Source organism: Schistocerca americana, chromosome 3 (genome assembly GCF_021461395.2).
Source record: "Schistocerca americana isolate TAMUIC-IGC-003095 chromosome 3, iqSchAmer2.1, whole genome shotgun sequence".
Taxonomy (NCBI): Eukaryota; Metazoa; Arthropoda; class Insecta; order Orthoptera; family Acrididae; genus Schistocerca; species Schistocerca americana.
In genome coordinates, this window is record NC_060121.1 from 966,101,881 (window position 1) to 966,116,151 (window position 14,271).

The 14,271-nt window shown below is 42.3% G+C and overlaps 1 protein-coding gene across 1 annotated transcript in view; it reads left to right on the forward strand.

Moving 5' to 3' along the window:
* Nucleotides 1-14,271, forward strand: part of LOC124605533 (alpha-amylase 1-like) — a 66,058-nt gene that overhangs the window by 38,877 nt on the left and 12,910 nt on the right. Inside the window, exons 5-7 of the mRNA XM_047137280.1 lie at nucleotides 1,434-1,564; nucleotides 9,736-9,858; nucleotides 11,388-11,512. Of these exons, the coding sequence (XP_046993236.1) occupies nucleotides 1,434-1,564; nucleotides 9,736-9,858; nucleotides 11,388-11,512 (379 nt within the window). The remainder of the gene's footprint in view (nucleotides 1-1,433; nucleotides 1,565-9,735; nucleotides 9,859-11,387; nucleotides 11,513-14,271) is intronic.

A 14,271-nucleotide genomic window follows, 5' to 3' on the forward strand; every position in this document is an offset into this window, starting at 1 on the left:
TTCAGTGCATACAATGTAGTACTTCTCATCTATGACACAGGCTATAAAAACAGTGTTCTCAGCAGTGAAATATAAAAAGCACAAAATGTTAATTGGGAAACTAGGCCTACTAAATGGAGTTACTAAAACACCTGAGTTCAGCTATTTTAGTCGTATGCGTGATTACTGTTTTAAGTGATTTAAAGATGAAGAAAATACTTTGTTCTACATTTCTCTGTTCATTGAAGATTTACGAAATCATATTTGGGGAGTGACGCAACTTGTAGGGGAAGTATTTTCAGAATTCAGAATTGTATTATAAAAGTTATATCTGGCGTTAGTTTTAGAACGACTTGTAGGTGTATTTTGACATTTGCTTCACAATATATATATACATCCATTTATTTCCTCTGTCATAACGAATACTTCCATTTTCTTAAAAGATAGTAAAAAGTATGAATATAGCAGAAGGACAGAAAACAACCTCCATAATGACATCACAGGTCTAAGATTAGTACAGGAAGGAGTCGAGTATATGGGTGTTCATGTTTTCTGCAATCTGGCAGAGAATATTAAAGCCCATATAGGTATTGTGGTAGGTTCTGAGATTATATTAAGGAATTTTTTATTGGGCAACCCCTCTGCCCCTTCCCTTCTGCAGCGAACAGTAAAGCAACGTTTCAGGTTATTTCGTAATTAGTAGCAACACTATTATTGAGTAATATTTAAGTAAAATAAAATTATTGACTTCTAATGCACATCCCACGGTCCATTCTCTAAGCGAATCACCGAATACGAATGATACAGTGTAACGCCAGACTGTTACTATACGAATCCAAGAAATGGAGACAATCGAACAAGTCTCGAAATCGTCAACTATAAAATCACGAACGCTGTTTTCAGACTAACATAATATACAACAGAAAATTACACAGAGTTCATATAAATACTATGTAGAGGGTAAGCTTATGACAAGCTTATAAGGAAACCGAATAAGCACGTCAGTTTAGCGACGCATAGTTGGTACAATTGTCAGTACGTGTATAACTTATGGTGATTCACCAGTTTTCTTAGAGTGGCATTTGTTCCTCATTCGACTTCGGGTACAGAACAGAGAAAACGGACCGTGGGCACGATGTTTCACGTCACACACATATCCTGTTACGTATCGATTACAGCCAAGACAGCGATGGGCAAATGATTATTATGTGCTGCTTCCACGAAATCTGAGTGCCTGAAAGTCAAACTGCAGCTGCTATATAGTGTCACAGAGGTCACCAAAATGTGTGCAAGATCCAAACGTGATATGAACACAGGCTGAATAAATTCCTTCCCTTGTAATTTTATAAAAGAAAGTGAATCTGTCTGACCTGTACTTTCGGGATGTATTTGCCGAACATCCCAAGTCCAGTAAAGCAGTGACATGTGTTTAAGTACAGCATTTTCCTTGACAGGGTGGACTCTGCCAAACACATGACGCCCTCGGAGCTGAAACTCATCTACGACGCTGTCAGCGATCTCAACACTGACTTCGGCTTCCCCGAGGGCAGCCGCCCCTTTATCTTCCAGGAGGTCATCGACTTCGGTAAGTTAGTACCTTAGCTTCTGCGTCCATGCAGACACCTTAAAACTCAATTCCTTTCTTTCTGTGTTACATGAATTCTGCTGGTACGGTTAGTAAGTTAGTTTTAAATAATACTTTTCTTAGAAAATAAACCGAAGAAAGGTAAAAGTAAGTTTTTAGCATTTGTAAATTTGGAGACAGCATTTAGACATAGCAATGTTGACTACTTGAACAGAAACCAGACTGCAGTCATCTGTTGTAGAAATTGAAGAACGTGCCGGCCGGTGTGGCCGTGCGGTTCTAGGCGCTTCAGTCTGGAACCGCGCGACAGCTACGGTAGCAGGTTCGAATCCTGCCTCGGGCATGGATGTGTGTGATGTCCCTAGGTTAGTTAGGTTTAAGTAGTTATAAGTTCTAGCGGACCGATGACCACCGATGTTAAGTCGCAAAGTGCTCCGAGCCATTTGAACCAGCCAATTGGGGACGTGAAAAGGAAGCAGTGGTTGCTAAGGAAGTGAGACTTGGCTTTAGCCTATCCGCAACATTATTCAGTCTGTACCTTGAGCAAGCAGAACAGAAAACCAAGGAAAAATTTAGAAGTGCAATAAATGTGAATGGAGAAAGTAAAAACTTTGGATTTTCTGGTAACATTGTAATCCGGTCATAGGTAGCAAAGGACTTGGAGGAACTGTTGGGCGGAAATGGATAGTGCTTCGAAAAGAGATTATAAGATGGTATTACAGAAATAACAAAAGTAAAATAAGGGCAGTTGAATGTAGTCGAATCGAAAGATGCTGCTGAAGGATTTAGACTAGGAAATGTGAAGATAAAGATAGCACATTAGCTTTACTATTGGGCAGCAAAATAACTGGTAATGGCCGAAGATGAGAGGATATATAATGCAGACGAAAAGCAATTCTGAAAACTGTCACAAAATGTCACAAAGGTAATACAGACATTGGCTGTGAGGGAGCATTGATTTTAATCAGTGGGGAGAGTTGGAAATTTGTGCCAAGCCGGGATTCGAACGCAAGTCTCCTTCTTACAAGACAGACGCTCTGGCCATTAATCCATCTGGACACAGTATTTTTTGCAACTGCACGGACTGCCCTACCACGTCTCCCGTCAGATCCAAGTTCTCAATTATCCATACACTATTAATTAGTGCACCTTTTCCATTATTCCATAATTCACGGCCTTTCGCCGATTCTCGTAAGAGTTCGAACTTAGTGAGCATCTGCAGTGAAGAGATCATTGGCCGTCCTCGCCTTGTTTATATGTGGTGTCTACTTTTTCCAACATGTCCGAAAGAACTGACACCACAGGTAAATTTAAGTGTTAGGACGTCTGTACTGACTGTTTACGCGGAGCGCAGCCTTGTGCGAGAGTGAAACGTGGACGATAACGTGACCAACCAGAGTAGGACACCAACGACAAATTTAGAAATCCAATAAATGTTAATAGAGAAAGTAAAAACTTTGGTTCTGCTGGTAACATTGTAATCCTGTCAGAGGTAGCAAAGGACTTGGAAGAGCAGTTGGACGGAATGAAGAGAATACAAGCTTTTCAAGTGTGCTACTGTAGAAGAAGATTGAATAATGAGTGAGTGTAGCCAGTAACTATTGAGAAATTTACAGCGAACTTGTTCAAAAAAGGGGTCGAATGACAGGGCCTATCCTAAGGCTCAATAAATCGTCAATTTGGAAATGGATGGGAGTGTATGCAGGGAGGGGGGGAGGGGGAAGGGGGCGGATAAAAATTGTGGAGGGAGACTTAGCGTGAATATAGTAAGCAGGCTCAAATGGATGTAGGTTGCAATAGTTATGCACAGATGAAAAGGCTTGCAAAAGATAGACAGCGCAGAGGCTGTATCAAACCAGTCTTAGTACTGAAGACAGAACAACAATAACAACAACAAAATTAGAAATTAAAATTTGGTCGACGCGAGGTAGCATGGGATCACACTGCCAGTTTCTGTCCATTTGTAATATGTTTCTCCTTCTTGTAGTTTCTGTACGAACGTTGTAATCTTCTGTATATTAGAGCTTCATTTCGGTCTACTTTTTGTTTTCTATCGTCACTCATTCTTCGCATATAGCCGTAGCAACTCTTATAAAATTATATGGAGGTTATACACGACATTACTGCAAGACTTCGTAAGGTTATAGCTTGGTCAACACCGAACATAAACACAAGTATTACCATTTCGGAGAAGTTTGAACTTATCTTGGTGAAATGTTACCCTGCTTATGTAAAATGTCACGTCAGACATTACTGTCCTATCTTGTGCGAGACGAGGCTGTCGCGTAGCCGGTTGTCCTTTTATACGTGCCTAGTACATCTATGGTGTGTGTAAAAATGTGAAACATACTTCTTTGATATACTTTAATAATAATTGCGTTTGACAATGCAGTGTTTTGAAATTGTCCAGTAATTTGTGAACACTGTGTGTTTTTCCTTGTTTCACTTAAAATTTGGCATCTTCATCTCTAACAAGTTTCACATTCGTTCTCTTCTTTTGTATCGTCAAACTTACGCCTGAGTAACTTTACTTGCAAAACCAGAAGTTCACTATCCTCCTTCTCCTTTATGGTGTGTGTTTTACATTCGTAAATCGATATACATAATCCCTGCACTTGCGCTTCAGTGGGTTTTCGAATCAATAAAAGGACTTTTGACGGGCAGTATGGTAATATGAATATATACTACCGCTTACTCAGTTTATCTGTGTAACAATTAAGATTTCATTTCCATGTTTGAAACATTAAAGTCACTTTGCTTTTGTACAAGGATATGAGAGTCTAATTAAGAGAATATAAAACCCAACAAGCTAGTAATCCTGTTTCTACTGGTTGTTCGTTATCTTCCATATTGACGTCTTAATAAGACGGTATTCTTCCTGTTGGCGTTATCAAATCCCTTCTTGTGAATCGACTTAGGCAGCTGGTAGTCAATACCTTGAACGTGAGATATTTTTCTGAAATGAAAACGTGCTGTCTATTTTTGTGTGTTGCATCAAGTTAGTGTTTTTTAATAAAAGATGGCTACGATAATTTTTAAATCTAAATGATGGATTAAAGTCTGCAATTCAGTGTCATGAGAATTAAAAAAAATACCTGAAACAAAAAAAAGCAAAATCCATTGAAAATCAGGTGAGGCAGGACTCAGTAGCGATGTTGTATTCTATCAACTAAGTGCAGGAATTAAACAATACACAGTACCGAGGATGAAATAAAAAGTGGACCAGCCCGAGCAGTGACTTGCTGATCTCGAAAATGACCCTAGAATGTTATAAGTGGTTAACTGAATGTACCCCTAGGGCATAGCACTGTGAAAAATTAAAGTAAAGCTGCAGATCGACAAGGAAAGGAGGAACCGTAATTATTTTGTTATTGGTGCAACAGAAGTATGTTAGAACTCCCTGAATATACCTGCTATAAAGCAATTATTGGTAGAGTGGGAAAGAACAACCGTGTGTTGGAAACTATCAGGCGATGATACCAGGTGATGAAACAGATGCATTTCATCCTGGATTGAAAACAGATGCAACGGTGGAAAATGAGAGATTTTTACTATTCAGACCAGTAGAACATATCCAGTGGCTTTTACGACCCGCTGTTTCTCAATACAGTTTTCTACTCTATAAGTACATCTGTTAATATGTCACTTACTCTACGAATATCTGGGACTAGTATCCGTTACTAGAAGGTAGCGACCTTGGAACTTCTGTCTGGATTAATAAATCACTGACAGATCTTTACCACCCACTTTATCCTGGAGCTTCCTGGCTGCACAATAACCTCAAGGCCAAAACTTAGGCGCAACATTTGAGGCATAAGGCCCTCTTGTCCGTACTCCGTTTCTTATGTGTCTGCAAAAATAATAACTGAAAAAAGCACAGAACTGTCCTCCTACGCCGGCCGCGGTGGTCTCGCGGTTCTAGGCGCGCAGTCCGGAACCGTGCGACTGCTACGGTCGCAGGTTCGAATCCTGCCTCGGGCATGGATGTGTGTGCTGTCCTTAGGTTAGTTAGGTTTAAGTAGTTCTAAGTTCTAGGGGACTGATGACCACAGCAGTTGAGTCCCATAGTGCTCAGAGCCATTTGAACCATTTGTCCTCCTACCCCAACATGATGGCGGACGATCTACAGTCAACGAATACAGTGAGACGTAGCGCATATTTCATACTCTTATTTACTGAAACATGATCATTATATTCAAAAAACACTATCCACGCGATAGGCGCAAGGCAATACTTCGCTCTGTGACTTTTCGACTACTTCCAGTAAAGTATATGCAAAGAGACAGACACTGAAATAGAACAGACGGAAGAGGAGCACCTTAAACAAGCCAAAAAACGGTTAGTTAAAAAAGAAGGCAATCAAAACAAAGACAGCTGGAATATATATTTCCGGAAACTATGGTTTCTGCTTGTAAAGTCTCTCTTGTTAAGTGAAGTAGGTACAGACTGGGGTGTACAAGCCTATAGTGGAAGATCGCTTCAAACCACTGGAAAGCCGGTCGATTAAAGATGGATCATAATGTCTGGGAATACTACCAATAGCCTTCCCGCTCACGAAAGACGTCCTTTGTCCTTGTCCGTAATTTCAAGATATGATGCACACTATCCAACAACCCGGTGTTGAACCATCAGTAGAAGGAAAGCAGTTGATTCTTTCTTCTCTAAATTGCAGAAGATGTTCTTTCAGAGGCCCAGCTCCACAGCAGACCAGTCGTGTAAGTCGGACTTCGCCCGTGAAGGGAAAGGAATACTATATGCAGTAAAATACACTGAAGCGCCAAAGAAACTGGTATAGCCATGCGTATTCAAATACAGATACGTAAACAGGAAGAATATGGTGCTGCGGTCGACAACGCCTATATAAGACAACAAGTGTCTGGCGCATTTGTTAGAGCAGTTACTGCTGCTACAATGGCACGTTATCAAGATTTAAGTGCGTTTGAATGTGGTGTTATAGTCGGAGCACAAGCGAGTCGATACGACGTCTCCGATGTAGCGATGAATTGGGGATTTTCCTCTACCACCATCGCACGAGTGGTCCGTGAATATCAGAAATCCGGTAAAACATCAAATCTCCGACATAACTGCGGCCCGAAAAAGATCCTGCAAGAACGAGACCAACGACGTCTGAAGAGAATCGTTCAATGTGACAGAAGTGCAACCCTTCCACAAATTGCTGCAGACTTCAGTGTTGGCCATCAAAAACCGTCAGCGTGCGAACCATTCAACGAAACACCATCGATATGGGCTTTTGGAGCCGAAGGTCCACTCGTGCACCCTTTATGACTGCACGGTACAAAGCGTTACGCCTCGTCTGGGTCCGTCAACACCGACATTGGACTGTTGATGACTGGAAACATATTCCCTGATCGGACGGACCTCGTTTCAAATTGTATCGAGTGGACGGAGGTGAACGGGTATGGAGACACCCTCATGAATCCATGGACACTGCATGTCAGCAGGGGAATGTTCAAGCTGGTGGGGGCTGTGTAATGGTGTGGGGCGTGTGCTGTTGGAGTGATATGGAACCCCTGACGCGTCTAGATACGATTCTGACAGGTGACACGTGCGTAAGCATCCTGCATCCATACATGTATATTGTGCATTCCGACGGACTTCCAGCAGGACAATGCAATACCCCACAAGTACAGGCTGGCTCTAGGAATAGTCTTCTGATTTAAACACCTACGCTGGCCACCAAACTCCCCACACGTGAACATTATTGAGCACATGTGGAATGCCTTGCAACGTGCTGTTCAGAAGAGTTCTCCACCCTCTCGTACTCTTACTGATTTATGGACAGCCCTGCAGTATTCATGGTGTCAGTTCCCTCCAGCACTAATTCAGACATTAGTAGAGTCCATGCCACAAAGTGTTGCGGCACTTCTGCGTGGTCGCGGGTGCCCTACACGATGTAAGGCAGGTGTAAGAGTTTCGTTGGCTCTTCAGTGTATTTGAAAAATTCGGTCACCATGATACCGGCCCAGATCCACGTTTCGTGAGAACGACAGTTTCACTTTTCTTTTATATTAATATTACTGTAGAGGTGTTAGAGCGAAACAGGCTGCAGTGCACACATTACAGACAAATGTATGCTCGTTTTTTGAAACATCTAATTGCATCTTCCGTGAAGAATACTACACATATAAAAAGAGCGTCCGGCTGTGTGTCTAATAGAAACCACCCGGCTAGGACATATTCTCTCTTCCGGAATCTCATAACAAGACCAGAGGGCAACTGCGACAATATAACTTGCTCATTCCGTCTTATATCGTGAAACGGGTTCAAATGGCTCTGAGCACTATGGGACTTAACTGCTGAGGTCATCAGTCCCCTAGAACTTAGAACTACTTAAACCTAACTAACCTGAGGACATCACACACATCTGTGCCGGAGGCATGATCCGAACCTACGACCGTAGCGGTCACGCGGTTCCAGACTGTAACGCCTAGAACCGCTCGGTCACTCCGGCCGGCTGTCGTGATACGGAATTTTCATTTTTACTTACTTGAAGGTAAGACGTCGAGCTACGTCGCTCTCTGAAAAGAAAGTCGTATTCGATCCCACTTGAGTGGAATATGGCTCTCCGATTAAGGAATTAATTACTCACAACGACAGCAAACTCCAGAAATTATTTTCTCCTTCAAAGCTGTAACTGAAGTAGGATTTTAAGAAGAGACAGCAGGATACAATCTGTAAAAAGAAAAACAGAAGTGGTTTCGGTAAGTTACTCTGTATTGCAGTCTGGAACGAATTTCAACTCTCATTTGCCGGCCGGTGTGGCTGTCCGGTTCTAGACGCTTCAGTCTGGAACCGCGTGACCGCTATGGTCGCAGGTTCGAATCCTGCCTCGGGCATGGGTGTGTGTGATGTCCTTAGGTTAGTTAGGTTTAAGTAGCTCTAAGTTCTAGGGGACTGATGACTATAGATGTTAAATCCCATAGTGCTCAGAGCCATTTGAACCATTTTTTCAACTCTCATTTATAACACCTCGAAACTTTTTATCAATTTTCAGCGTCACTTTCGTTTTAACCTCCGAACAAATCTTTTTCGATGTCCATATCCTGCGATATCTCTCACTCCTTCTCCTCAGTTGTTCACAAAAAAACTATATTAATCCTATTCTGACGTAAACAAAGAAATTACAGTCTGTATATGCCTTCTCACATTTAAATCTCGCTGCTCCTGTTCCGAGTTCATGCCACTCACTCACAGATGGCATTCACGTCTGCTGTCAGTGGTTTTCTAACTTTCAAAGCCAGATGGCACTCGTCGCTCCTACTGCTCACAATTAGACAGTCTATACTTTTGCTGAGCGTTTCTTTCTCCAGAGTGTACACCAAACATTTTTTGCGCCATTCAAACACAAAAAAAAACAATATTTAACATCTACTCCCTCCTTCCTCAATAGTTTAAAAGCATTTTACTTAAATTTTGATTTCAATTTGGACCCTCCCCGGCCCTCAATCAGCGCTCCCCCCATCTCATCCCCCTTTCTCTCCCCTCCTCCTCGCCTCCTTTTCCCCTACTACCTTTTCCCTTGCCTCACCCCCCCCCCCCCCTCCACGGCAGATCCTACCAGGTTTTTATACGTTATCAGCGTGATGCGTTAGTATTTTTTCAGTGTGCTCTAGTGACGTGGTTTTAATTGTGTGCTCGACCTGTTTTTCGCCCATGACTATTCGATGCTACACAGTGCATCAAGTGGCTGTTTCCTTCGTTCTACGGCTTTTATGCTCCGGCCGTAATTTGCCTGGTGCCTTTTAAACTAGTGTGTGTTTTTTGTGTAACATACTTTTTTTTAGATTTTTATCTCCGGTTCACAGTCACCGCTTTGTATGCTTTCTTTTCTTCTGTTCCGCCCCTTGTTGTTTCCATATTCCGCCATGTTTTCTTCTTTGTATGGTTTTACATGTCTTCCTGTCTATTTATGTCTCTCGGCTGAAGAGCAGCGCTTATGCTGCTGCCGGCCCGCCCCTAATGAGGAATGGATTTACGATAAAGGAAAAAAAAAAGAATTCAATTTGGTGCTCATAAAACAATCTGCTTTGTTTTATGGGACAAAAACACACAGCTTGTGAACAGATTCGCCAATTCTACGAGTGAAAAATGTGCACGAAAAAGTGCTACTTTACAACGTGCCTTTGCCAATCCATTTTCTCTGCTAACAGGTAACGAGGCAGTGTCCGAGTCGGAGTACACTGACATGGGCCGTGTCATCGAGTTCCGCTACAGCTCAGAGATCGGCAGAGGATTCCGCCAGAACAACCCGCTCAAGTGGTTCTACAACTTCGGTAAGTGCCTTACTCATTCACAGAACTACTTCCTCTAAGACTTTACAGCACCTGAGAACACCTTCTTGAGCCCGTGAGAGCTGAATCAGTTCTATCAGAGTAGTCAAGTAAACGACAGAATGAAAACTCGACTTTGGCTTCGTCTTGATGTTACGCAGTGTAATGTATGTGACACCCCATCTGGCTGCGATAGGAGTATTGGCTTACAGCCACGCTGGATACAGAGTTCATGCCACCGCACTACTAGGTTGTGCAGAGGTCTGTTGATACTGCAACGATGCCTCCGTCAATACTTCACAAACTAACGGTGTGTGCCAGAATATACTTCCTACGTTTTACTACAGTTAACCCTCCCGCATCTTCTTCCTTTCCTCCTCAGCCCCTTATAGTTTCACAGTTTCTTGTCCGACGAACAATTGTTCACTATGAGCTCAAATTTCTATAATTATTCGGACATCATTGTACTCTGCAAGGAAAGGTAACTTGAATGCAATACTATACGAATGTAAGAGGAAGTAGAAGATAATGAGGTGTGTTATACGGAACAGTGAAAATAATTTGACAGAGGACTGTAAGACTTGATTTTTGAGTCTGGTTCCCCGTTGTGCACCACTGTGGTTGTACAGTCCCAGCTGTTGTGAAGATAACAGAGTCTGAAGTGGCCACCATCACCAGGACTTGAATGGTCTCTTTCGCATCATTACATTTTTCAGTGAATAAAATGTGAGATTGTTCTATAATATTCTCGAGGTTTTGCGAAAGTTTGTCGTATATTCTAGAATATCCTCGACTGTTATGCTATGTAATTTCGTAACAGCACATATCTTAACGAGTAGTACAGTGTAGCAAAGACAGAGGAACAACTCATCGAAAGGGTGTATTCACTTGTAGAGCGAAGCTTCGTAAACAGATGATGATTGTACGAGGGAACAATTTTAGCAACAAAAAATGGCGTAGTTCAACAAACATATCACTGAGTGTGGTATAAGGTACCGGTGGAGAAAAACATTAAAATCTATTGCTGCAGTGATAAACCAAGACAAAAGCCTAAACTTCCCAACAGAATTCCTAAATTCTCTCAGTGTTCCCTTTATACCCTGGGGAAAAAGTTTCTAAACAATGTTACAGGTGCGGCAATATTTCGCGGAAAAGAAAAAGGCAGGTCAGTATTCATACCACGAAATCCACTCATTTCAGCTAACTTACCATTCAGCTTTAAAAAAGCTCCAATTCCTGGTAAGATTAGCGTGCAGTTCAACTATAGATAAAACAGAAAGGCAAGCATTCCAAACTTGCGGTGTGAATTTAAAAGTGTCGCGTTTCTCGTACGGACATCTACACGTAGGGTGTTTGCGTGTTAGACAACCACGAAACGTATTCCTCTTTGCACACGAAAGCAAAAGACTAAATGCATTTTATAAGAATATCATTAATTACACCTTTTTTTTTGTAAACCCGACAACAAATGATGAGAACAGAACAAGCGTAGAGGATCGTTTATAGCTAATAACGATAAAATTTCCCTGCAGGTGAAGCCTGGGCTATGGAGTCCGACGAGAACGTCGTCGTCTTCGTGGACAACCACGACAACCAGAGAGGACACGGAGCTGGAGGTGACCAGATCCTGACCTACAAGGTGCCGCGCCAGTACAAGGTTCGTGGGTGATATTAGCTGACGTATTGGCCTTACGCGTTAGTCATTCTTCGACCAGAATGGTGATTTACAGTCAACCAAATAACAGTATAGTTGTAACTCTTCAGGCTTTCCCGGCGAGATCTTGACATGTGGAATAATCGGGTCTACTACCGGATGTTTGTGTCGCTCTGGACAATGTTTCGGCCACGTAACTCGTCGCCTTCTTCAGATGCTACCTGAAGAAGGCAACGAGTTACGTCGCCGAAATATTGTCCAGAGCGACACAAACATCGGGCAGTACACCAAATTATTCCACATGTCAACAGTATAGTTGTTAAATAACATATGTTTGGATCTTGTAACACATCCGATTTCTATCCCGACCTGATCTGATCGAATAGCAGCCCAATATTTGTTATTAATATGACCGTGTACCTAATGGGGCTGGCAATCGGAATTGACTGCTACGGAAATTGTTACTTTCCAGTTCGTCCTTCTCAATACTGTAATAATGAAACGTCCGGTAACAAGGAAACACCAACACAGTTTCACTAATTACGAACCTATATTCTTCTCAAAAACACAAAAAAAGGAGACAGCCACTGCCTTCGTCATACATATCTAATTACGGCTAATCTCAGCACTGGCTTCTTTATTTTCCATTATCGTCACACGCTAATCCATCACTGCATCCAACACTGCAATCCAAGGTGATGCCGGCGCGGTAGACGCGAAACCAAAACATCGGCTCTAGAAATGTCACTGACCACTTTCGTAATAATACTTCTTCACCTTCCCGGTATTATTCTAGTACAAAGGGGTTTAACCACGGCGATGGCGACTCCCTTCTCCGTTAAAGCCTTGCATTTCAACAACTGGCCTCCACACACCTCTACCCGCAACATGGCACTGGTTCAACTCCACACTCGCTCTCGCAACACGACACAATCGAATGTTCGCCCTATCGACCTGTGCCGAGTGCAAATCTATAGTAAAGGCCTACGGACCCCTTACAATCTCCAAGCTTTATTTCTGGCGTACACACTGCGATGTCGCTTTCTCACTCTCCCAAACACAAGCGAAACGAACTTACCATCTAATTTACAGAGAAACTAAAACATAAGCATTATTTGCGGTAATATTCGCGAGAGATAATACTTCATGGTCGTGACTCGCTTGTCGTATTAACGCTCATCTTTTTTGTAGATACACTTACGCCGAGCTGCCACCATGAGGACATTACTTCGATGTGTACTTTCGTACAATTAATCAGCAATGGAAGATAGTTTGTCTGGACACTCCCAATATTGTTCTTGGTTCTGGCACACGTTGGTCAACATAAAGTACTTGGTCCTCTCACGTTTTTTGTTCAGTGACTCTCCTTTGAACTGCTAACTACATTTTTTTGTTTCATTCTAGAAAATAAAGGAAAAGATAGTTGATGGGCTAAAAAGAGGCAGTTATACTAGAAAATACAACCATGTATAATTTAATCGTGTACCGTAAATATCACGAAGAGATTCGGACTGGACGGCGTTGAGCAACAGTTGCCTCTCCCTGAAATAGACGCTACATGGAATACATTTTGCGTTTGTTGTTCCGTTCGCTACGGCTTTGCATCGATCGATATCGAGAAACAGAAACAGGAATCGCGTTACTGCCGCAAGAATAAAGATTCTAGTCAGTGTGTTGTCCCATGTTCCGAATCGTGTAATGAAAAAATAATATTATTGAAATGTGTACCTTTTACTTAATTGTAAAGTTGTGTTTGTCTCAACAGATCAATAAACAGGCCACGGAGTGCTGAGAATTAAGCAAAAGCTAATGGTGTGATTTCAGCATAGCGGGGGGCGGGCGGAAGGGAAGCGCGAATCTGAAGTCTACCTTGAGCTAGATTGACCACTGGTAACAGCAGATTTCATTGCGGGCTTGTTTAGCTAGGACGAGACCTTCACAGTTACGCCTATCCCATTCCTGTGGCAATGAGGAGTCAGGCGTCACGGAATTACAAAAACGCGAGTTACAAGATGTGTGAAACAACGTACTGATTCCTTCCTCGTGTATAACTGGAACTGATCAGGATTGTAAAAATAAGAAAAAATTGAATTTCAAGCATATTGTTAGCGACAATCGTTGTCACTGTGCATGATTGACGAATGGAACGGGGTAGGCGGGAAATGAGTGTGGTAGATGAAGTAGCTTCATCCGGAAATGTTTACTGTTCAAACTCCAAGAACGTGAGTTACAAGATGTGTGAAACAACGTACTGATTCCTTCCTCATGCATAACTCAAACTGAACAGCATTGTAAAAATAAGAAAAATTGGAGGTCAAGCATATTGCTAGCGGCAACCGTTGTCACCGCACATCATTAACGAATGGAACGGGGTAGGCGGGAAATGAGTGTGGTAGATGAAGTACCCTCATCCACGCGCATCAAGATTTCTTGTGGACGCTATACGTAAACGGAGATGTAGATGTCGATATCAATGCACATGTAGATGTAGATGTAGGTGTATCTGCAGAGGTAGATGTCCTGGGTTCATAGATAAGTTCGTAGCGCTTTTCCATAAGTGCACGTAACAGAGACTTTTGTCATCAATAATATATTCTCCTTCACAATTTAAACACTATACCAATGCTGCGGTAACTTTCCGATTCCGCGACTGCAGATATCACGTGGTTTTGAAACGACGAACTCGCCGAGACATGTTCGGAACGCATTTTTATCCGGAAAGGAAGTTCCTTGAAGGTTGTTCGATAGAGATCGGAAACGGT